This window comes from Mobula hypostoma, chromosome 17 (genome assembly GCF_963921235.1).
Source record: "Mobula hypostoma chromosome 17, sMobHyp1.1, whole genome shotgun sequence".
NCBI classification, from domain to species: domain Eukaryota; kingdom Metazoa; phylum Chordata; class Chondrichthyes; order Myliobatiformes; family Myliobatidae; genus Mobula; species Mobula hypostoma.
The window spans coordinates 47,696,670-47,722,188 of NC_086113.1; the positions used below are offsets into that span (position 1 = coordinate 47,696,670).

At 41.0% G+C, this 25,519-nt stretch overlaps 1 protein-coding gene across 2 annotated transcripts in view; it reads left to right on the top strand.

The window, feature by feature from the left end:
- Nucleotides 1–25,519, top strand: part of LOC134357732 (doublecortin domain-containing protein 2-like) — a 201,925-nt gene that overhangs the window by 13,443 nt on the left and 162,963 nt on the right. For both annotated transcript variants that reach the window (XM_063069356.1, XM_063069358.1), the window contains exons 3-4: nucleotides 17,950–18,026; nucleotides 23,965–24,096. In XM_063069356.1, the coding sequence (XP_062925426.1) occupies nucleotides 17,950–18,026; nucleotides 23,965–24,096 (209 nt within the window). The remainder of the gene's footprint in view (nucleotides 1–17,949; nucleotides 18,027–23,964; nucleotides 24,097–25,519) is intronic.

A 25,519-nucleotide genomic window follows, 5' to 3' on the forward strand; every position in this document is an offset into this window, starting at 1 on the left:
TTCTGACATCTTACTCCCTCCTTCTTTGTCCTGAAGAAGGGTCTTGGCTGAAACATCGACTATCTGTTCATTTCCATAGATACTGCCTGACCTGCTGAGTTCCTTCAGCATTTTGTGTGTGTTACTTTGGATTTCCATCATCTGAAGATTTGCTTGTGTAGCTGATATCGTGGATGCCCAGCTGCTTCAGGAGCTACACAGTCAAAGGCAGCTTACTGAGTGAAGTGGTATTGCTAGCACGAGCAACGTAAATTACTTGACTTTGTTTCTTTCCATTAAGCTCACCAGAGTGGCTTACCTATTGCCTTTGGAACTTTAAGGCACTGCAGTTTACATTTTTACTTTACTGAATATTAAGGTGTTCATGAGTGGAATCTTGTGTTTTAGATTTAAGTTATTGTTAGAGATTCAGAACAAATGAAAATGATTTTAAAAAGTTACTTTTTTCCTCTTATGTCCCCCTTAATTCAATCTTTCTTTGCCTCTTATTGCTCTCACTGAAGCTGCTTTGGCATTGCATTATTAATTCAAACACCTCTTGGCACCGATTCTTAATTTACTGACTCTTATTAATCACTCTTCAACTTGATTATTAAGGAGCTACAAGCTGCAATGTATTTTCCCCAGGTCCCAAATACTCTACAGAGGTGCTGCACTTGATTAAAGTTACTGAGAAATTAAATTGTAAAATCCTTTTTTTTAAAGCATGGGAGAAGGCCTCTGTCAGTCAAGGTCATCTATGAATGTCACGTGCTAGCTGTCCAGATATGCAAGCCTGGGAAGTACAATATGGGGAGCAAGCTGCTGCCCGTGTAGTGATCTCCCCCTCTCCACGCATCTGATGAACCCAAAGGAACGGCAGAAACCGATACAGTTTGGTACCAGCAGTTGCCAGTCAGTATTGAACTCAACGTAGGACTGTCTTAGGGACTCCAGCTCCTTGAGGTTTACTCCTGAAGCCTTTCCATAAGTGGGTATAGCCGCAAGGCATTGGAGGCTTGAGATCAGAGTTTTCTTTCTCCTCGATGAGCTGCCAACCACAGCTGACAACCCCCATCTGCTCGAAGCGACTGGTTTTAAGATGCCAGTAATCCGCCTTGCCCCTTCTCCTGTCAGTAGAAACGATTCCGCTGGGCTCAGTAGCTAAGCCACGCATGAAGGCCAGGAGCTGGACTTGGTTGTCAGAGGCTATTTGAGGAGCACGCCATTGGGAGCATTTAATAGGTGGAAGCTTGTCCTCATTATCACCCCCAGCTAAAACAACTTTAAGGAATCATTAAATGATTATAAACCGAATTATTTTTAAGATCTCCCTTTGTAGTGAAGCATTTTAATATTTCTGTGTTTCCAGGTCAATTGGGAAACTTAACCAGCCATTGAGTTACACATCACCCACATGCCCTGCATCAGATGGCGTGGGTCACCATCTTCATCCTTTCAGTGCTTCCCCTTCACCCTTTCTCCTAGACTTCCAGGGACACCCTTAATTTGTGATTTTTCTCCCACCTCCAGTCCGAAACATTAAGTTCCTATTTCCATGGATGCTGCCTGACCTGCCCAATTTTCCAGCTTTCTCTTTTTTTTAAATTTTAGATTTGCATTTCCTCTTGTGATTTTCCCACTGGCTTTGAACAGTCCCCTTCCTCCATAAACACCCCCCCCCCCCCCACTTTCAGGACTTTGCTCTTATTTCTGTTACTCCCTTGCTCTGACAACAATCTTTCAGCAATCACCTGATTCCCATTGCCCACCAACTCCAAACCCTTCTGTTCACCGTTAGGTGATTATTGGTTTCTTAATGGTTCTCCCCACCTCTTGCAACAATCTGCCAGCTCCCACCACTCCAGATCCCAACTTCCCTCTCCTTCATTGACCCCCTTCAAATTCTGGGCTCTGATGCCCGAGCCCTGACAACTTAACCCTGGCCCTAGGAGAGTCATGGAACAGTACAGTCTGTTCAGCCCTCAGTATCTGTACTGAGCATAGCTGAACTAATGCTTTCTGCCTGCACCTGATCCCTATCCCTCCAAGCCCTTTATGATGCCTATCTAAAAGCCTCTTAAATGCCACTATTAAATCTGCTTCTACTACCACCCTTGGCAGCCCATTCCATGCATCTACCATTCTCTGTGTAAAAAAATAATCATACCCCTCACAATTCCTTCGTAACTTAAAGCTATGCCCTACAGTACTTAGTGTTTCTACACTGGGAAAAAGCTCTCACAACTTTATAAATTTCTCGCAGGTTTCCCCTTGGCCTCTGACCTGCAGAGAAAACAGTCCAAGTTTATCTAACCTCTTCAAATATCTAGTATCCCCAAACCCAGGAAACAAAGTGTAACTGCTCTTTACAGTATCTCCAAAGCTTGCACATCCTTCCTGGAATGGGGTGACCAGAACAGCATGCAAGTGGAGTCTAACTGAAGACTTATACAACTGCATCATGACTTCCTGACTCCTATAGTCCACGATGAAGGCAAGTATGCCATGTACCTTCTTTACCATTCCACTGGCGACTCTACTTCCAGGGAAAGGAAGAGCAGGCAGTACTTTTAACCATGAAGGGAGTAAAGCCTATCCTGAGCCACCCAATGCATTGGGCCTCGGGCAACACGTTTTTGCAGTAGGTCAACACCCAAAACAGTCAGTTATGTGACCCTCTTTGATGCCATTCCTCTGCATCCTATTGGGACCACTAGAATTTGTGGCCTATTCTGTTTCCTATAAATAAAGGTTGTCATGATGGCGGTGGCCTTAATATGTCTTTTTTAAAATGCCTGGCCATTGACTCAAGACTTTTATAACTGAAATTAGTGGATACAGTTTTCCTAGTTTCCCAATGCTTCATTCCCTGCAATGGTGGAGCAGACTCGATGGGCCGAATGGCCTACTTCTGCTCCTATATCTTATGGTCTTAAGGTCTAAGTTCTGAATGTGGTAGCCCTGATTTTCTACATGAGCTGATTTCCATCATGGCTTCCTCAGAGTGATAGTCAACAACCATCAGAATAATGTTTACCCTTTAAGACAGAAGTACACACTCTTAAAAGCTCCACTAACTTTTCAAACATCCATATCCTTCTGTGATATATATTGAAAAGCCAAAGGTTATTGGCACAGTAGGTAATGAGTTTACCTCTACCTCTGAGTCACTGTAAGATTATTTTAGCTGATTTCACTATATTTCATAAAGATAAGGAGAAGAAACTGGGAGAGAGAATGCCACCTGTTTGTGTTTGCTTGCTTTGCTTGGGGAGTATGTATCACGGTTTTAGATGGCCTAGAAGGAAATTATGCAAACTGAGAAATGCTCTTGGGCTACCTTAATTATTTCCATGAGTGGAGAGGGTTGGGGGTTCCATAATTTCCCTCTTAGTTTTGATAGATCAGTTCTGTTATAATGAAGCACTTGAAGTTATGAAGGTATAACTTGAGTTCTTGGAAATTTTGCTGACAATGGACTTGTCTTTCCCACGTCTCTGTACTTTGGTGATTCATGCCAGGATAAAATGTTGCATGGTCAGTGTTGGGCACATCTACGAATCATATCATAAAATATATTTTAATATATTTTCCATAAACACAACCTTGCAGGCAGAACAATAAGTGAACATGTTCCATCTTGGCAGAGACTTGCCCAGTCAATTTCCATTGTAATTGGAAAGTCTGTGCTTTCCTGCAAGCAATTACGGTGGTGTGGTGTATTTTGCAAATCTATTGTGGTGCTTTATGATACCTTATTACTGTACATTCCATAGTAAAGGACAATGCATTTCTAGTTGGGTAGTAAGATGTTTGTGTTGGTCTTATACAGTATGTTGACGGTGAGAAGAGTTTATAATTTCTTTACAGGTTTACAATAAAATTAAAGTTGATTGCTGGTATTAAAGAGGACCTCTTCTCTAGTGCGGGAAGATTTTAATGAACTTTGTTGAATGTTCATGATCTTCAAGACCTTTGTACTTGATTCTACAGTCCAGAAGAAGAGTAATGTTCCCTTTGATGATTTCACCAGTCACAGCTCTTTTGTTCAAATGTAATGATGGAGCTGACTGCTCTTTTTAATTAGGATTTTGATTCATATTTTTTTGCTGATGTATAAATGAAACTTCAACTGTGGTGGAAATCAAATCCAGTAAAATTCAGATTGATGCAGAGGTTTAAAAATGCATATGTTATACTCAAGGCAACAGAATACTATTAGTCATTCTAAGACAACTATTTTGTCGAAGTGGTATTCCTAATGTTGCAACGAGTTGAACTTGTCTGAGAAAACTACCTGCTGAGATTTTGTTTTTAAACAGACTGTCTGGATTGGTATAATTAACATTGCATATATAATATCTATTTCCTTTTAATGCCAATTATTTGCATTTATCTGTGGGATGGATATATAAAAGTTTGAATGTTTGCTCCTCCAGTTTAGGTTTACACATCACAATGGAATGAAGCAATATGAAAGGAACTAGAAATTATTATGTAAATGTGGATTATTATCCAGACAGAGTACTGTGGCCCATGGCTGCCAGGACAGCCCTCCTTACTGAGTTAACCATCCCATGGGAGGAAGGAGTGGAGGCCGCCCATGAGCGGAAGGGGCTGAAGTTCCCAGACAAGACAGTTGAGTGTAAGGAAGCTGGCTGGAGTCCTGTGGAGGTAGGATGCCAGGGCTTCGTTGGCGCATTGATGCCAAGGTTACTCTGTGATATGGCAGTGACTGGACTGAGGCTCAGGAGGGCCACCAGAGAGTTGGCTGAAGAGGCAGAAAAGGGCAGATTTTGCCTGTGGCTGAGGAGGGGACTGGCTAACCTCATTGGAAGCTGCAGGGGATGGCAGGGAGACTGCTCTGCTACCAGGAGATGTACCTGGGCTAAGGGAGTGAACCATCGATGAGTGGTGGTCCCTGGCTGATGACCCCGCAGCTGACCTAAGGGCATTGCTGGAGGTGCGGCATGAAACAACATCTTCTTATAAATCTCCTTGAAGATGTCCTAACAAATCTTGTTTTGGGATTGTAGAATGAGCTATTGTGAGAGATTGTTACTGTGCATTTCTCTGGCCAGTATTCATTTAGACCAACAGATTAGTCTTTGTTTGACTCTGTTTCCTAGTAACCAATTAGTTTACACTTGTTCTCAGGGCTGCTGATTATTTGGCTCAAAGACTGATGGGAATAAAACCAAGAAGCAAATATTTGTGTTGAACCTCTCCCAATTATCACCTAATTACGTTAGCACTAGAGACATGTAAGATGTTGATAGAAGACACTGTTTCTGTTTTACAGGGCTCCTAGGATACACAGGAGTCTTATGCAAGTGACTTCATAATGATAATGGTTAGCAGAGTGGTTTATAATGCAAAATCACCACTTCTTTATCAACTCCAAGTGCTTTTAATGGGAATATAAATGTTGAAGTCCAGCTTCTTCGAGTTGCCTTGTGTTGCTTTCTGGTTTATTGAGTGTTACAAAGTACTGTAATAAAATAGACTAACACAAGGGTTCCCAACTTGGGGTCCATGGACCCCTTACTTAATGATATTGGTCCATGGCAATGAAAAAGGTTGGGAATCCCTTGTCTAACAGAATAAAAATTTATAGCACAGTAAAACTGCTCTTCAATTGCCACGTGGAGTAGGGCTACGTCCACACTACGCCGGATAATTTTGAAAACGAAGCCTTTTCTCTTCATTTTGACTTTCTGTCCACACTGAAACGGCGTTTTCATCCCCCGAAAACGGAGATTTTCAGAAACGATCTCCAGAGTGAATAAATCTGAAAACGCCTAATATCCGTTGTAGTGTGTACGGGATAACCGGAGAGATTTAAAAACGCTGTCAGGACAACACCACAACAACAATGCTTTCTCTGCGTCTGCTTGGTACTGCGCAAGCTGTTATAACGCGCAGTCAGTGTGAAATTGCAAAGTGAGCTTTTTTGACTATTTAAAAACGCTGTCATGACGTGTCGGAAGATAGCCGCAGCGCGGCATTTCGTTGTTTCTTGAACGCAACCACCTAACAATTTCAGATCAGATGGCAACGAGACTGAAGCCAGAAGGGTTGGAAATGTACTCACCAAATACTTTGACCCATAGCTTACTGAATAAATAAGTATACTCACTTTGCCCTGTTTTCTGTCCTTGCTTGTATGAAGGTGGTTTACCTATTTATGCAAGTACTTCTCTGTCAATAGTTGTGTAACAGCCTAATGTAACATTGTATGGAAATACAAGATAACACTGATGCAGACATGTTTTATACATTTAACAAGGTGCTTTATTAATGCAACAGAGTTAGTCAGTTTTTCAATGTTCGTCGTCAGTTGGGTCATATTGTCCGTGAACTCCCTGTCGGTTGCCTCCATACGCTCCAGTATTTTTTTAAGTTTTAAGTCCTCCTGTGCGAGAGCCAAGAGCAATTCCTTTAAAGTTTTTCTACTCTGTAACTGGACAAACACGCACCAAGTATAACGCTTCCACTTGGCTTGTTTTCTGTGTCCTGCGCATGCCCAATAGGAGGAGATTCGCCCAAATATCCGCCTAATGTGGACGGAGATATTTTGAAAAACGCTTAGTGTGGACGCCTGTCGTTTTTAATCGAAACCGGCGTTTTCAAAATTATCCGGCGTAGTGTGGGTGTGATTCTTGGTTCTAGACTACCTAGCCGGGAGAAACATCAACACTGTGTCTATGCTGTTGAGTTTTTGTTAAGGAAATATGGCAGGGTGTGATGAGCCATGAATTTTAGAAGGAATGGTGGTTGGGAAGAATTTTGTTAGATCTGTGCTGAAGGTGTACATTGTAGAGCAGAGGATGAGGCTGCTGGGATTCGTGGTGAGACACGTGAGACATGCAACATGCTTTAGATGTCTGTGTTTGGTCCCTAGTGAGACGAATATAGCACTTAAACCAGCATCCAATGCCCCATACACAAGGTGCAGTTTTAGAGCCTGTTCACTCTACAGCTGATCTTAACCATGCCTGCGACTTCATTAAGCTTTTCTCAGTGGAAAACCAATATCCATTCAATTAATGATGTCCTTGGCCATATCCACCTACTGCTGGTCTGCAAGACTTCCCGGACCTTCAGTTTAGAGGGTTATTTCTTCTACACTTGCATTTGAAAACTGGGATGTATTTCACAGCACCTGATCTGCCACAGATTGTGGAAAACTTTCCAAAGATGTGTAGTGACAAATGGTTGTGGGCAATGACAATTTGGGCTTTGACTGGCCCAGTGGAGACACAACAGACTGCAGATGCTGGAAACCTCAGCAGGTGGAGCAGCATCTGTGGGAAGAAAGGAATTGTCTATGTTATGTGTCAAAGCCCTGTATCAGTCCTGATACAGGATTTCAACGCAAAATGTTGATAAATCTGTTCCTGAAGTGGCAGCACTTGTTGAAGGATTTTACTGTATGTTTCAATGTAAATGTGACAAATAGAGTTAAACTTTTTTTTTATTCTTCTTTGCTCTCTCCATCTCCACCTTCTCCTCTACTCCTTCAAAGTGGCTATATTATGTTATGTATTGTGAAGGATGCAGAAGTTAATGGGGTAGCAGGAAGCTCTTGCTGCAGTATGCTGGAAGGGCATCCCCAGACTGATCAGACATATGGAGCACTCCTTGAGGACCCCATGGCTGACTTCACTATGTTCCTAATGACCTTTTGTTGCACCCTGTATGTTAGTTTGGCAGTGCATGAAGGAGCATGTACCAGACTGAGGGGCTCCAGATTGAGGGGTAAACCATCGGCTCCAAGTAAAGGGAACATGAGGAAAATTGGTTGAGTTGGAACTCATGGCTGAAAGGTTGGTGGAAACTGGGTCAATTAGGGATTAGGAAAGGGAATTGGATAGTGAAAATAATGTGCAGAACTCTGGAGACCGTGTGGGGAGAACACAACAGAATAGATTGTATCTTCAACATCTACGAGGTGAAACTAGTAAGGAAATTAGGGATAGAATTTCCTGAAAAATGACAATGAAAGAACATACAAATCAGCCTGCAAGTTTGGGAGATGGTGGGGAGAGGGGCATAGAAAGTTTGTGAACAGTTACTCTGTACAAATTACAGGCTTGTTTGTGCTCCTTTGCTGCTAACTTTATAAAAATAGCATTTTACCCCGTAGTCTCCGTGTAGTTTCTCACGATTGCTCAATTTGGTGATTAGTTACCTGTTGACTCATCAGGAAAATCTAATTAATATTGTAAGTACTGTTTGAATAACATAATTACTTTTAATGCCTGCTAATCAATCTTTCTTGTCTTGAGACTGAACAAAATGCTAAATATTACATCCCTGAATTGCTCTTTTTAAAAGATCGAGTTTTTTTTACTCTCTAGAGGCAAGTACGGTAGAGATATTTAAGAGACTCTTAGATAAGTGCATGGATGAAAGAAAACTGAAAGGCTATATGGGAAGGAAGGGTTAGATTGAGGAGTCCTGCTGAGGTGTCTCAGCCTGAAACATCGACTGTACTCTTTTCCATAGACGCTGCTTGGCCTGCTGAGTTCCTCCAGTATTTTGTGTGAGTTGCTCGGATTTCCAGCACCTGCAGATTTTCTCCTTTTTGTGATAGGTTTAGATTGAAACTGGAGTATGTTAAAATGTCAGCACAACATCATGGGCCAAAGGGCCTGGACAATTCTATGTTCTGTTATTTGTCTTATTCAAATACTTATTTGCCTATTTTTGTTACTGAACTCATTTGCTGTAATACACCTTTGTTCTTAAACCTTTCTTTGTTTAATTTTCAATCCTTTAATCCAATTTGTTGAGGCGATCAACTCATTGTTCTCGTTGCTCACTGAGATGCCAGATGCTTTTACATTACCAGTGGGTATTTTCATAAACTCCTCGTGCAAACAGTGTTATATCTAAACAAGCATCAGGAAGTTTATGTAGAAGCACCGTGCAATACTCTCTCCATTGACTAGTCAATGGGAACAACTGAAAGATTGGGCCAGGTGAGGAAAGCTTCAGGAAAGAATTTATCTCATGGTCTGTGTCTTGGGTACACCATTTACATCAATAGTGATATGGATGTAGACAGTGTTTTCAATGTCTTCTTTAGTTCAGACAATTCTTTTGCCCTCTTCTACACAGCATCAATACTCTTGCTCTAGGATGATGAAAAGAACTGTAAACCATACTCCAGTTGCTTGTATCTCAGCACTTTGTGGCAATTTCTCCTTCCAGGATCACCTGTTGGGATTGGCTAATATGGTTTTGGTCATTTTTCCTTATTGCAGTCTCAAGCTGTCTTGTTCTTTCCGGCGATCTATTCACTGTATACTCCGAACTCAGTCCTCCTGTATTTTAGAGCCATAGAACACTGCAGCACAGAAACAGGCCCTTCAGCCTATCTAGTATGTGCCAGACCATTAATCTGCCCGGTTCCATCGACCTGCACCTGGACCATAGCTCTCCATACCCCTCCCATCCATGTACCTATCTAAATTTCTTTTAAACGTTGAATTCAACACTGCATCCACCACTTGTCCTGGCAGCTTGTTCCACACTCTCGTCACCTCTGAGCGAAGAAGTTCCCTTCATATTCCTGTTAAACATTTAACCTTTCACTCTTAACCCATAACCTCTAGTTGTAATCTCACCCAACCTCGGTGGAAAAAGATTGCTTGCATTTATCCTAACTATACCTCTCATAATATTGAATTCCTATCAAATCTACCCTCAACCTTCTGTGTCCTAGGGAATAAAATTCTAACCTATTCAACCTTTCCCAATAACTCAGGTCTTCAAGTTCCAGCAACATCCTTGTAAGTTTTCTCTGCATTCTTCCAACCTTATTTATATCTCTTCTGTAGATAGGTGACCAAAATTGGACACAATACTTCAATTTGGACCTTAAGAACATAAGAACATAAGAAATAGGAGCAGGAGTAGGCCATCCGGCCCATTGAGCCTGCCCCGCCATTCAATAAGATCATGGCTGATCTGTCCATAAACTCAGCTCCATCTACTTGCCTTTTCCCCATAACCCTTAATTCCCCTACTATGTAAAAATCTATCTAACTATATTTGAAATATATTTAGAGAAGAAACCTCAACTGCTTCCCTGGGCAGAGAATTCCACTGATTCACCACTCTCTGGGAAAAACAGTTTTTCCTCATCTCCATCCTAAATCTTCTCCCCTGCATCTTGAGGCAATGTCCTATGGTTCTAGTCTCACCTACCAATGGAAGCAACTTTCCTACTTCTATCCTATTTTCCCTTTCAAAATTTTGTATGTTTCTATAAGATCCCCTCTCATTCTTCTGAATCCCAGAGAGTATAGTCCAAGGCGATTCAATCTCTCCTTATAGGTTAACCCCTTCATCCCTGAAATCAACCTGGTGAACCTCCTCTGCACTGCTTCCAAAGCCAGTATATCCTTCCTCAAATATGGAGACCAGAACCGCACACAATACTCCAGGTGCGGCCTCACCATTACCCTGTATAGTTACAGCATGACCTCCCTGCTCTTGAATTCAATCCCTCTAGCAATGAAGGCCAACATTCCGTTGGCCTTCTTAATAACCTGTTGTACCTGCAAGCCAACTTTTTGCGATTCATGAACAATCACTCCCAAGTCCCTCTGCACAACAACATGCTGCAATCTTTCACCATTTAAATAATAATCTGTTCTTCTATTATTCCTTCCAAAGTGGATGATCTCACATTTACCAACATTGTATTCCATCTGCCAGACCCACCAATGTGTTATACAATTTCAACATACCATCGCAACTCTTGCACTCAATACATTGATTTATGAAGGCCAATGTGCCAAAAGCTTTCTTTATGACCCTATCTACATGTAACATCATTTTCAAGGAATTATGGATCTGTATTCCTAGATTCCTCTGTGCTACTGCACTCCTGAGTGCTCTACCACTCACCATGTAAGACCTACCCTGGAAGGTCCTTCCAAAGTGCAACACCTCACACTTACCTGCATTAAATTCCATCTGCTATTTTTCAAACCATTGTTCCAGCTGATCCAGATCCCACTGCAAGCTTTCATAGTCTTCCTAGCTATTCACTACACCCTCCAAGCTTGGTGTGATCCTCAAATATTCTGATCCAGTTTACCATATTATCATTCAGATTGTTAATATAGATGACAAACAACAACACAACCAGCACCGATCCCTGTGGCACACCACAGGCCTCCAGTCAGAGAGGCAACCATATACTACCACTCTGGATTCTTCCACGAAGCCAATGTCTAATCCAATTTACTACTTCAACTTGAATGCTAAGTGACTGAATCTTCTTGACTAACCTCGCATGAAGAACCTTGTCAGAGGCATTGTTAAAGTCTATGCAGACAACATTCACTGCCTTCCTCATAACTTCCTCAAAGATTAGTTTTCCAGCAAGACAATGACACCAAGCATAAAGCCAAAGCTACACAGGAATGGTTTATAAACAACGAAGTTAATATCCTGGAGTGGGCAAGTCGGTGCCCAGACCTCAAAGCAATTGAGAATTTGTGGCTGGACTTGAAAAGGGCTGCTCACTCATGATCCCCATGCAATCTGATAGAGCTTGAGCAGTTTTGTAAAGAGGGATGGGGAAAAATTGCAGTGTCCAGATGTGCAAAGCTGATTGAGGCCTATCCACACAGATTCAAGTCTGTAATTGTTGCCAAAGGTGCATCTACTAAATACTGACTTGAAGGGAGTGATACTTATTCAATCAATTACTTTGTGTTTTATATTTGTAATTAATTTTGATTGCTTTTTAGAGTTTTGTTTTCACTTTGCCACGAAAGAATCTTTCTCTGTTGATCAGTGGCAAAAAAGCCAAACTAATTCCACTGTGATTCAATGCTCTAAAACAATAAAACAAGAAAATTTCCAAACCATGGGGTGGGGGGGGGGCGGGGTGAATACCTTTTACAGGCACTGTAGCCTGGTCTTTAAGTGAGGTGTGCAGATATCACGTAGTAACATAATGTATGCAATTCAAGTATTTATACATATAACTTGAAATGAATGATTTAAACAAGCAAGAATGCTTAATCAACCAATATATATATACCTGATTACTCAAATATTACTGAAATATTAAATATACAATGCCAGACCTATCCTTTTCCATAATTGCATTGGAACTCAAGGCATCATGATCACTAAATGCAAAGTGTTCGTCTACACAATGTTCTGTGACCTCTCCTGTCTCATTCCCTAATTAGAGATGAAGTAGCACGTTCTCTAGTTGGGGCTTCTATTTACTGATTAAGAAAGCTTTCCTCAGCACATTTGATAAACTCCTACCCATCCAGCCCTTTTAACAGTACGGGAGTTCCAGTCAATATGTGGAAAGTTAAAATCACCTACTATCACAACCTTATGCTTTTGTGCCAGTCTGCAATCGCTCTACAAATTTACCGCTTTAAATCTCAATGACTGTTGTATGGTCTATAATATAATCTCATTAATGTGGTCATTAATATAGCTGTGACGGACTGGGCCATATCCACTACTTTCTACAGGATTTCTCATTGGTGTTTTCCATACCAGGCTGTCAATCATGTCTGAAGCAATGGAACCCCAGAACATTGAGCTGTCAGTCCTGCCCCTCCTGCAACCAAGTCTCACTAATGGCTACAATGTCATAATTCCACGTGCTGATCCATGCCCTATAATACTCCTTGCATTGAAATATGTACAGCTCAGAACATTAGTCCAACCATGCTCGACCTTTTGATTCTTGATTTGGTATGTAGGCTTGGTATCTTTCACCCCAACCACTCCGCTATGTGTTCTGGCACTCTAGTTCCCATCCCTCTACAACTCTAGTTCCCCCCCACCTCTACCCGTATTGCACTAGTAAACCTTCCCACTAGGATATTAGCCCCCTCCAGTTCAGATGTAAGCCGTCCCCTCTGTACAAGTCCTCCCTTCCCTGGAAGAGAGCCTAGAGATCCAAAACTCTGAAGCCCTCTGCAAGAGTTTCTGTCACATCCACAGATAATAATTTTCCCTTTCCTGCCCTCCTTGCCTTTATAAATACAAAATTAAACACAATTTGCTATACCTGATCCTATCTTCCCAGTTAAAATAAATTCCTTTATACTGTATTTGGCTTGCCCATAATATTTGCAATGCCACACACTTCGATGCAAATGCAAACTTTGTTTTGTTACCTTCCTAACCCAAGGTAGGATGAAGGAGTGATACCCTAACGCGTGCAGAGAGTTTATCTTATTGTCCTTGTAATTCACAGAAAAATGATGAATTAGTTTTTTGTACTGCAGGCTTTTTGGGAAACTAACTGAATACCTATGATTATTGGAGAATAATTTCACTACATTTGTATAAATCTAAAGATATTTAAATATTTCCTGAGACTATTGATCTGAAAATAATGTAATGCATGCATTATTATATGGCTTCAAGACAGCATTTAACACTGGCTTCACTGAGTTTCCAATTTGAAGTGCTTTTAGTTATAACAAATGACTTCCATTTATACCTTTAACTTAACAAATACCATTGTAAATTAAAACAACAGGAATTCTGCAGATGCTGGAAATTCAAGCAACATACATCAAAGTTGCTGGTGAACGCAGCAGGCCAAGCAGCATCTATAGGAAGAGGCGCAGTCGACGTTTCAGGCCGAGACCCTTCGTCAGGACTAACTGAAGGGTCTCGGCCTGAAACGTCGACTGCGCCTCTTCCTATAGATGCTGCTTGGCCTGCTGCGTTCACCAGCAACTTTGATGTATGTTACCATTGTAAATTACTCTTATTCCTTGTTAAAGGTTTAATTTGTCACAAGGAACATAAAGTGGCCTTAAATTTGTGGATGGGTAACTGCTGACATTTCCTCGTCAAAATGCTGCCAAGTTTGGGGTTCTTTCATGTGGACACACGAGTAGTAAATTGGAGATTTTGGAAACTGTTCACCAATGTTTTCTCATCTGTGCTGCAAAATTGAACAGCTTATGGAATCTAGCTGTGGGTGGCAAATTGCGGCAATTTCTCAGGGCAGACACTGGGACATACATCAGCAGATCTGTGACAGATTAGACGCAAAGCTTAGCATCTCCATTCATTAGAAACTACTAGAAAAGCTATATGGTTTGCTTTGGTTAGTTCATATTTTTAGAGGTATTTTTATTTACTGTATGTTTTAATTGTTTTATTAAAACGATTGAACAGCTCTTAATATGCTAATCATTCTGAATGTTTCTGAATTTCAGAACAGTCAGATCTTTTTGAAGACGTTGACTTGGGATATGGCTTAGCTGGCTGTTGAAACTTCTAGCATTTTCCAGGGGAGGCTTGTTCTGGCGCTTTCCCCATTTCTGCTTCTCTCTTCAGGCCTGACGTGATTCAGACTGGGAGGCCTTGCTGTGACACTGGGCCTTTTGTAAATGAGGACAGAGCCAGCATTGAAGAAATCCATATTAGGAACATAGAGCTGTTGCTTGGCAGGTCATTTGTGTTTGTGTGTGTGTGCATGTGTGCGCGTGCGCACTGCTTGCCCTGAATACAGAAGATCGGTCAAAAGCTTGTTGTGATTAATATTAAGGCTGCATTTATAATGCAGAAATAGGTGATTTGAAATTACTGCCCTGTTCAAAAATTGTTCTTTGAAGAGTTTTTGTTCCCAGTAATCTCCAGTTTACAGTGATGAGGTTTAAAATAGTCGGGCAAGCTGTCAATCAATCTCAAAATGTAATTGTGTAGCTCGTATGTGATTGCATATTAGCTCTTGTACCTTTCATCTTGAGCTCTCCAACAGAAATTGAAGGCTCTAAGAGAGAATCAGCAAATCTTTTTGAGAGTTGTGCCCAAATTGACAATAGTCTGAAAATCCTCTCATCCCATGGTAATTTTGAGCAGAGTTTATCTTTGATTAATGAATTAGCAACAATAATTATGGATGCTTTTAAGGGAAAAGGATGAGTCCTGTTGCTTATTTATTAATAAAAGTATAACAGACACAGAATGAAATAAATGAAGCATCATAGAAAACCTGTCAAAATTTATTAATCTTATAAAAAGGCAATTGACAAATAATATCATTTCTAAATAGTGTTGTTATTCAGCTGCAAAATCTGTGTCTGAAGCGAATTGCTGGATGGTGTGTACTAAGGCCTGGAGGGACTTGCCACAGCAGGGTCTAAATCCAAATGTGAGGCACGATGCAGAATTTAAACTAGCAGTCCCCAACCACCGGGCCGCAAAGCATGTGCTACCGGGCCGTGAGGAAACGATATGAGTCAGCTGCACCTTTCCTCATTCCCTGTCACGCACTGTTGAACTTGAACATAGGGTTGCCAACTGTCCTGTATTTGTTGGGACATCCCGTATATTGGGCTAAATTGGTTTGTCCCGTATTTCCCCTGCTAAGGTAATCATCGCATGCTCCAACTGGTTCCAAGTCATGTGAGACCTTTCCCATGAAAGCATCTTACTGCTCTCAGGTTGTTAAAAAAATATAATTCACTGCTTTACTTGACAGTAAGAATAATTGAATGGATTTTTTTATTATGGGTGGGCTTTAAGGGACGGCACTGCATGCCGCATGCCAACAACATTTTTGCATGTGTCATGTTGGGCACGTGTGCCGTTGGTTCGCCATCCATGAAATTAACTTGTGTGTTCGGAGTAAAATGCACTTCGCAAAAATATTATAACAAGTATCTGGAATATGGCAAAATCTGTTCTGCAGGTTATATCATAAAATTAACCTAAATGTATCTATTCAGTTGTGTATATTACAGTACATGCTTTATTTCAATGGCTTTGTTCAACATGAAGAAATTCAGGTTGATAATAAATGGAAATTCCTCCCATTTATTCGATGGGTCCGTTAGAAGGACATCTGCATCAGTAATTGTAAACTTTATGCTGGGGTGAATAATAATTGAAGAATGAAAGTGACATATTTCATGCATAAAGTGTTCAGTTAATTGCAAGGTGCAAAGTCTTTGTGAGGTTGATACTTGAACAAGGAGCATTATTTTCAGGATGAAACTTACACAGATGGTTCCTTTTTAAAAAAAAAATAGAGTTTGATGTAGATCCATTAAATTTTTATTATGGTAACATTGGGTGTGTTCCATTCTAAGAAAGGAAAACTTTACTCGAGAGGAAGGAGAAAGTCTGAGAGGCAACAGGATACAATTGAAGATCCTGGATCATTGCCGCAGAGCTGTAAAGCAAGTTGAGGAATGGAGGAAGGGTATTCTGCATCTACATCTCAATGAGATGTTATCTTGATAATTTCAAAATACTGGAGAATTTAAAAACAAAACCCTTTCAATAGTTGCTTGAGCTGACTGACTGTGGTTGCACCAGTGAAGGGTTATTTTGGACCTCTGATATCTAAGTCGTAGCTCTGATTTGCACTATTTCAATAATGGGCAAAACAGAATTTGAAAAACATCACAGTTGGCAATAATTAAAATGTTTTAAAGCGATTATATATAATAAAACATAACTTCATGTAAGAAAAATAGATAATAGGTAAATTTAAGTGTTATATTGAAAAGATCTGTTATTACTCGAGCATAAATGAAAGACTAGAAACCAATGTATTTTCATAACTTAATCACAAACCTATTTACCTCAAAATTCACAAAGTGCGCTTACTTTTGACTGGAAACATTAAATGCTGCAATCAGTTTCTTCATAAGGATTATTCTCTTTGACGTTAATAATAGAGTTATTTCAGTCAATGGGACAGTGCATCACAGTGGATAATTAAATTCAAAGCCTCAAGTGGAAGTCCACCTCATACTTCATTAAAAAAGAGATTTGATTCAAGTGCTTTTAGCTTGTAAAACAAAACAGATAAATTGTAATTTCTTATAAAGTGATTTGGATGTTATCATGTAATCATTCTGATGGCAGTAAATGAAGACAGATTAAGTGTTAAATTTCTTAGCCACCAGTTAATCATTTGATTGCAAATCTAAGTGATATTATGTTCCCTATGGGAACTCATAGTCTAAAAATTTGGCCAATAAAATGTTCCCCTTCTAAGCCTCTAATGTGGTGAGCGAGGAGTGCCTACTCACAACACATTGAATTTTCACTGTCGGATAGATTAGGGCAAGCTAAGTAAGGAGCAAAAAAATAGCAATACACAAGGTGGCAATTAGAACCATTGCAGATGGAAATATTGGGCAAACACCAAACTGACATTCACACTGCAAGGTCATTTTGCTCTGACCCCATCAAAAACATATAACCTATTAATTTCCTCTTCTCAAATGCTCACTTCATGTTGAATCTTCCTCCTTGTCCTGAGGGCAGTTGCCAGTGTCACCACAACCAAAATTCCAGTTCTGTTACACCAGGCTCTGCTTCTCCATTTTTAGCCTCCCACTTAAAGCATTAGATTAGATGCTAAATGGCTTACCTCTTGGGGAAGGACTATACTTCTGATTTGCATATTTGTACATAGAGGAAAGATACTTAAATATAATTAATAACATTTTGAACCTTTCAAAATACAATCGGCAAGCTTATTCTACCCCTAGAGACTCATTTGTAGATTTGTCTTGTGTGTAGTTATTATTCACTGGTTATTTAGTCTATTGGGCAATGAAAATTCAATGTATAACTAGGTATGTACTTCATGCTCACCAAATTTAAGCTCAACAGGGGAAGAATTTATTGAAGTGATTTTTGTTTCTCTTCATGTACTGGTTTCAAAATGCTTTTGCTTTCCTCCCCCATACGCATCCACACTTACCAATGATGGTTGGATTTACCGTGGTAGGAAAGTTCTTAGGATATAGTATGCAGGTCTCAGCTGACAGACTGTATTGTTAGCATAAAATCTACTTGCTTTTCAACCAGTAATATTCTAGCACAAGTATCTTGTATTGCTTTAATTGGAGGAATTGATGATAAAAGTGTCTTGGGCTTTAAGACATAACTCGCTCTTATAATAACTATACTCTCTTCATTCAGATCAAGCCTGTTGCTCACAGTCGGATAATTGCATCCGCAAGATTTCGGAAGCTTACGCAAGAGCCGTGCACTATTTGGTGAGTACAGAACTAAGACAGCTTTGGGAATACCGATTAGTTTTGAGTAATTCTGAATAAAATACGTGAACAGGTTTTATTTATGCTGTAATATACTGGGTTGGCGCCAACACTAAACTTACCACCCAGACAAAAATGTGTTACATTTGTTTACTGAGATCAGCTTTGAGTATCCAGATATCCAGATTGTTTTATTTACTCTCTTGTCTTATGGCCATCCTTCCTTATGTGACACTAGTTACCTATTTTATCTGGCAGTTTGATAACCTGTAGGTCGAATTTACCCAAACACCCTGCCACAACATTATCCCAGTGATCATTTGCAGTGGTACAGTGACATCAACCATATTTTGTAAATAACACTATTTGCATTTCTGGTTAGATGCTAACTGCATTTCATTGGCTTTGTATCTGTAATCAGCACAACGACGATAAAGTTGAATCTAATCTAATCTAATCTAATTTAATCTAATTCTGTCCTTTAGTGGAAAATGTGCGATTGTGATGGAAAACAAAATAGTTTCTGCTCCATATGCAATATTCATTTTGGATTGGAAAAGCATTAAATGGGGATGTATGAGCATGTATTTAACTTTAGTGATGCACTTTATTTGAGGAAACGGAGGGAAGCAAACTGTGATTGAGTTGGTGTTGAGATGGGATAGTTTAGTTTCTAGTTGCTCCTCCCATTACAAAACCAAAATACTTGGAGCAATGAGAACCCGTTTTAATTCTTTAGGTGGTTGGGCCAGGGAAGAACTCTTTGCTTCATGACTTGAATTCACCTTTATACACGGATGGAATGAGGACAAAAATGCCTCCGTGCAGACTGCAGATCAGGTAGTATCTATGGAAAGAAACAAACAGCCGATGTTTTGGTCAAGAACCTTCATCAGGATTGAAAAGGAAGAGGGCAGAAGCCCGAAGAAAAGAGTAGGATGAGGGGAAGGAACATGAGCTGGCAAGGGATAGATGAATCCAGGTGAGAGAGGGAAGGCAAGAGGGAAAGGGAATAACTTGAGAAACCAGGAGGTGATAAATGGAAGAGCCAAAGGGCTAAAGAAGAAGGAATCTCATAGGAGAGAACAGTTGACCTGCTGAGTTCCTACCTCATTTTGTGTGTGTTGATCCAGCTTGTAGCATCTCCAGAGTCTCTTGTACGTCCTCCCACAGGCTGCCCTGATCTTTTTTATCATGACATATTTCTGAGATCTAAAAAAATTACATAGCTGCAGTTGGGATAGAATCAAAAAAAACATTAGGGTTAAATAAAACTATTCATTCTCTTTTTTGCAATTCTAAATTAATTAAAAAGCTTTTACATGTACCACCCATTAAGTTAGTGAGAATGTGCATCGTAGGAACATTAGATATTAATTCAGGTTGCAGAATATCTCGTGTCTGTGCTACTGGGTTCCAATTCGCTTACCAGGTCACTGCTTCTTCTCAATGAGACTTGTTTTCTAACTCATTGACTATGTGGGTCTCAATTAAGAGTTTGTCAAAGAACAGCATTATTGTTTCCACAACAGTTCCCCCCCCCCGTGCCCCCCCCACCCCCGAGAGCAGCATGCAGATTTGCACAGTACACTGGACGATATAGGTCAAGGCAGTCTTTATGAAATGATTTCCTTCAGTTTGTAAGCAGCAAAGTTTCACTAGAATGGTCTTTTGGTGGTGTGGAAGAGAATATTAATTCTCATGTGTAGATAATAGGCATCTTTTGAAAAAAAGAAACAAAAATGCCAATTGTGAGATGCTGAGGGAGAGTGAAAGATTGTCATGTATTGGAGCATAACTGCCTGCAACTTTTTCTTTTGGGGGGCTGCCAAACAGCCATGGGTGCCCATTCACTCTTGGCCAACTTGGCCAGCCTAAGGGAACCCAGCTGCAAAAGTGAATTCCTCACAAAGCTCAGTGGAGCGGAGGTACCTCTTGGCTATGGTGTTGACCGACTAATGGTGCTACCAGCAATCCAGGCCACACGGATGTGAAATGGTGAAGCCTGGTTGGCTATAGGGTGGGAAGCTCACATGAGTAAAGGTTGGTTAATGATTGACCTCTGTGCATCTTTAGGCCTCTGGATGCGCATTGGCATATAAGAAGCTTAATTTTATTTCAGTCATGACCCTACTGGGAAGCTTCTAATCCAGCTCTGAGAACCACAAATAAAATGTTGTACTTTACCCCAGTCTCCTGACCCCCAGCCTAACTGTGATCCAGCCTTCTCCAGGCATTATTAAGCAATTTTAATTCCCAATCCAGAGGTCAAGCCAACCAATTAGGAAAGTCATTGATCTTCTGGGGCTGAGCAGGTGTTGAGAGATTGCGCCCGGTACGATGCTAGTAGAAGGGTGCTCTCACTGGGGCTTGACTGGTAGATCTGCCTCATCATTTAGCATAAAGGCAATAACTGGTTCTGCTTAAATTACATTAGAGGTTTTTGTTCATTTTAAATTCTTTGGTTGTAACTAGGTAAGGGAAAACCAGTTTATGTCAGTATATTTGGATTTTAAGAAGTTACGACTCTAAAGGTTATTGAATAAAACTAAATTATACAGCATTAGGGTAATAGTGTTTAATAGACAAATATTATAGAATTATATTATAGAAGATTAAGATTATATTATTAGATTAGATTAGATTATGAGGACACGCAGTCCTCTTTTATTGTCATTTAGTAATGCATGCATTAAGAAATGATACAGAAATGATGCCAGTGCAACAAGCAAATAAGGAGACAATGGTGAGATAAACACGATGGTTTCTGCAGATGCTGGAAATCCAGATTAACATGTACAGAATGCTGGAGGAACTCGGCAGATCAGGCAGCATCAATGGAAGGAAAGAAACAGACGTTTCAGGCTGAGACCACATCTGGACTGGAAAGGAAGAAGCCACAATAAGAAGGTGGGAAGAGGGGAATGAGTACAAACTAGAAGGTGATAGATGAAGCCAGTTGGTGGGGCTGGGGGTTGGGGGGGGTGCTGAAATGAGAAGCAGGGAGGTGATAGGTGGAAAAAGTAAAAGGTTGAAGAAGAAGGAATCTGATAGGAGAGGAGGGTGGACCATGGAAGAAGAGGAAGGAGGAGGGACACCAGAAGGAGGTGATAGGAGGTGAGGAGAAGAGAAGAAGTAGGAGGGAAACTAGAGTGGGGAATAGAAGAAGGAAGGGTGAGGGGGAAAATTACTGGGAGTTAGAGAAATTGATGTTCATGCCATCAGGTTGGAGGCTGCCAAATGGAAAATGAGATGTTGTTCCTCCAACCTGAGAGTGGCCTCAACATGACTGTAGAGGAGGCCCTGGACTGAAATATTGGAATAAAAATGGGGATTGGAATTAAAATGGTTGGCCACCGAGAAATTCTGCTTCTTGCAGGTGGAGCAAAGATGCTTGACAAAGAAATGGAATCGGAATCAGGTTTAATATCACCTGATATGTCATGAAATATTGTTTTGGGGCAATAGTACATTCAAATACATAATAAAAAAACTACCAACTATTATGATATATAGATAAACTAAGGAAGTAGTGCAAAAAGAGACAAAAAACAATACAAAAAAAATAGCGAGTTAGTGTTCATGGGTTCATTGTCCATTGAGAAATCTGATGGTGGAGGGTAAGAAGCTGTTGCTAAAACATTGGGAGTGTGCCTTTAGGCTCCTGTACCTCCTTATTGATGGTTGCAGTAAGACAATGGCAGATACTGGGAGATGGGTATCCTTAATGACGATGCTACCTCTTTGAGGTACCCTTTATTGAAGATGTCCTTGAGGTTGTGGAGGCTCGTGCCCATGATGGTTCTGGCTGAGTTTGCGACTTTCTGTGGCTTTTCCTGATCCTGTGCAGTGGCCCCTCCATTTCTGATGGTGATGCAACCAGTCAGAATGCTCTCTATGGTACATCTGTAGAAATTTTACATACCAAATCTCCTCAAACTCCTGATGAAGTATCATATCCCCTTCGTATGAAGTCTTGTATGTTGTACCTTCTTTGTAATTGTATCATTGAGTTGGGCCCAAGATAGATCTTCAGAGATGTTGACACCCAGGAACTTGAAACTGCTCCCCCTTTCCACTGTCGATCCTTCAGTGAGGACTGGTATGTGTTTCCTCGACTTCCCTCCCTGAAGTCCTTGGTTTTACTGATGTTGAGTGCAAGGTTGTTGTAGTGACATCACTCAACCAGCTGATCTATCTCACTCCTGTATGCCTCCTTGACACCATCTGAAACTCTGCCAACTGTAGTTGTGTCACTGGCAAACTTATAGTTGGTGTTTAAACTGTGCCTAGTCACACTGTTGTGGGTGTAGAGAGAGTAAAGCAGTGGGCTACACAGCAGTCCTGTGTGCACTCCTTCACCTCTCTGGACCATACCTCCTCGGTTCTCACCACTAGTGCTGGTGCCCAACAGTGGTCCCTCAATCTACATGGGGTCTCATCAATGTAGAGGAGGCTGCATCAGGAGCACCAAATACAGTCGATAATCCCAACAGATCTGCAGGTGAAGCGTTACCTCACCTGGAAGGAACGTTTGGAGCTCTGAATGCAGATAGGTGGGGGTGAACGGGGAGGTGTAGCACTTCCTCCACTTTCAGTGATAAGTGCCAAACAGGCGGATTAATGGAGGGATGAATGGACAAGGGAGTGATCCCTGTGGAAAGTGGAGAGTTGGGGGGGGGGAGGGTGAAAGTAAAGACATATTTGGCGGTGGGATCTCATTGAAGATGGTGGAAATTGAGAATGATGTGCTGGATGTTGAGGCTCATGTGGTGGTAGGTGAGGACAAGAGGAACTCTATCCTTGTTAAGGCAGTGGGAAGATGGGGGTAGAAAGAGGATTTGTGGGTGAGGGCAGCATCAATGGTGGAGGAAGGGAAAAATCGTTGACAAAGGAGGACATCTCTGATGTTCTGGAAAGGGAAGCCTCATTCTGGGAACAGATGCAGCTGAGACAAAGGAACTGAGAAAAGAGAACTACATTTTTATAGATGTCAGGATGGGAAGAGATATAGCCAAGATAGCTGTGAGAGTCAGTTTATGAAAGCTCTCAGTAAGCAGTTTGTCTCCAGAGATGGAGACAGAGAGATTGAGAAAGGGAAGAGAGGTGTCAGAAATGGACCAAGTGAATTTAAGGGCAGGGTGGAAGTTATAGGCAAAGTTGGTGGAAATAGACGAGCTCAGTATGGGTGCATGAAGCAGCACCAATGTCGTGTAGTGCAGAAAGAGTTAGGGAACATTACCAGCGAAGGCTTGGAACACGGACTGTTCTGCATAGCCAATGAAAAGGGAGGCATAGCCAGGGCCCATACAGATATACATGGCCTCCTGTTGGGTTTGGAGAAAGTGTGAGGAACTGAAAGAGAAATTGTTCAGTGTGAATGTGAGGAGTAGCGTGTTAGTCTTATTTGCACGAGGATTGAAATAAATGAGTGAAGACCACTCACAGCAATCATATAGGGCCCTGTAATATTGTTGCTGGAAGGATATATGAGATAGAGGGATTGTAAAAAAAAGTTTGCAGGACAGTGAGAAGAGATTTCTTCCCTTAGTGACTGGTCGATTTTTGAAATTTGCTCCACAGGGGAACTGCGAAGGTTCCGTGGCTGAATACATTCAGGCCAGAAATAAATAGATTATTTGGTGTTAAGGGAATCAAAGGAAAATGGTTAGTCACCCTGTTCTCTTTTTTACTATCTTGATATAATTATGTATTGCACAATCTGTCTGGATAGCATGCAAAATATAAGCTTTCCACTATAATCTAAATTGATATTGTGACAATAATGAACAATTACCAATAGTGCTGGAGTATATCACTTACAGATAAACTTTCACCAAGGTCTTATAGGGTGATGTAGAGACATGAGGATCTGAATGACTTACTCCTGTTTTATTTCATGTTTATTTTATGTTATATATTCCACTTCTATTCACAGTGTGATTGCAAATGGAGACCTCCTAAATCCAGCAATCCGGCTGCTAATTCCAAAGAGGATACTTGGCCAATGGGAACAAGTACTTGCCAGTATCACAGAAAAAGTGAACCTTAGAACCGGGGCCGTAAGAAAGTAAGTTCTAAGAAGATAGCCATTGGATACATTGTATTTGAAGTGTGTTGGGAGATGGAGTGTAGTTGTTTTGAGCACTGACAAGACATTGTATCATGCTGTCTGGTCAAAGATTTAGATTTGGAAATTCTTTTGCATTGCACATGTCTTCTAAGTTCTATGTGACTGACTTGTAGTGCAAAATCTTTGGTATTTTGTGTAATCCTCAACTTCTTCAACCCACCATTGGTGACCATGCCTTCCGCAGACTAGGCATACACAGTCCCAAACGTTCTCTGCTCCTTCATCTGTCTTTTGGGTTGGACTGGGTGGAGCCTATAAAAAGTGTGTTTTTCTTTTGGTTGGACTTCAGGAATCTCACTGGATTCCTTTCGTATGGTTTTTGGCTCCAAAGAACCTTCACCAAGGTAGCTGGTTATGTTAGAACCATAGAACCATAGAAACTACAGCACAGAAACAGGCCCTTTGGCCCTTCTTGGCTGTGCCGAACCATTTTCTGCCTAGTCCCACTGACCTGCACCTGGACCGTATCCCTCCATACACCTCCCATCCATGTATCTGTCCAATTTATTCTTAAATGTTAAAAAAGAACCCGCATTTACCACCTCGTCTGGCAGCTCATTCCATGCTCCCACCACTCTCTGTGTGAGGAAGCCCCCCCTAATGTTCCCTTTAAACTTTTCCCCCCTCACCCTTAACCCATGTCCTCTGGTTTTTTTCTCCCCTTGCCTCAGTGGAAAAAGCCTGCTTGCATTCACTCTATCTATACCCATCATAATTTTATATACCTCTATCAAATCTCCCCTCATTCTTCTACGCTCCAGGGAATAAAGTCTGAACCTATTCAACCTTTCTCTGTAACTGAGTTTCTCAAGTCCCGGCAACATCCTTGTAAACCTTCTCTGCACTCTTTCAACCTTATTTATATCCTTCCTGTAATTTGGTGACCAAAACTGAACACAATACTCCAGATTCAGCCTCACCAATGCCTTATACAACCTCATCATAACATTCCAGCTCTTATACTCAATACTTCGATTAATAAAGGCCAATGTACCAAAAGCTCTCTTTACGACCCTATCTACCTGTGACGCCACTTTTAGGGAATTTTGTATCTGTATTCCCAGATCCCTCTGTTCCACTGCACTCCTCAGTGCCTTACCATTAACCCTGTATGTTCTACGTTGGTTTGTCCTTCCAACGTGCAATACCTCACACTTGTCAGTATTAAACTCCATCTGCCATTTTTCAGCCCATTTTTCCAGCTGGTCCAAGTCCCTCTGCAGGCTCTGAAAACCTTCCTCACTGTCTACTACACCTCCAATCTTTCTATCATCAGCAAACTTGCTGATCCAATTTACCACATTATCATCCAGATCATTGATATAGATGACAAATAACAATGGACCCAGCACTGATCCCT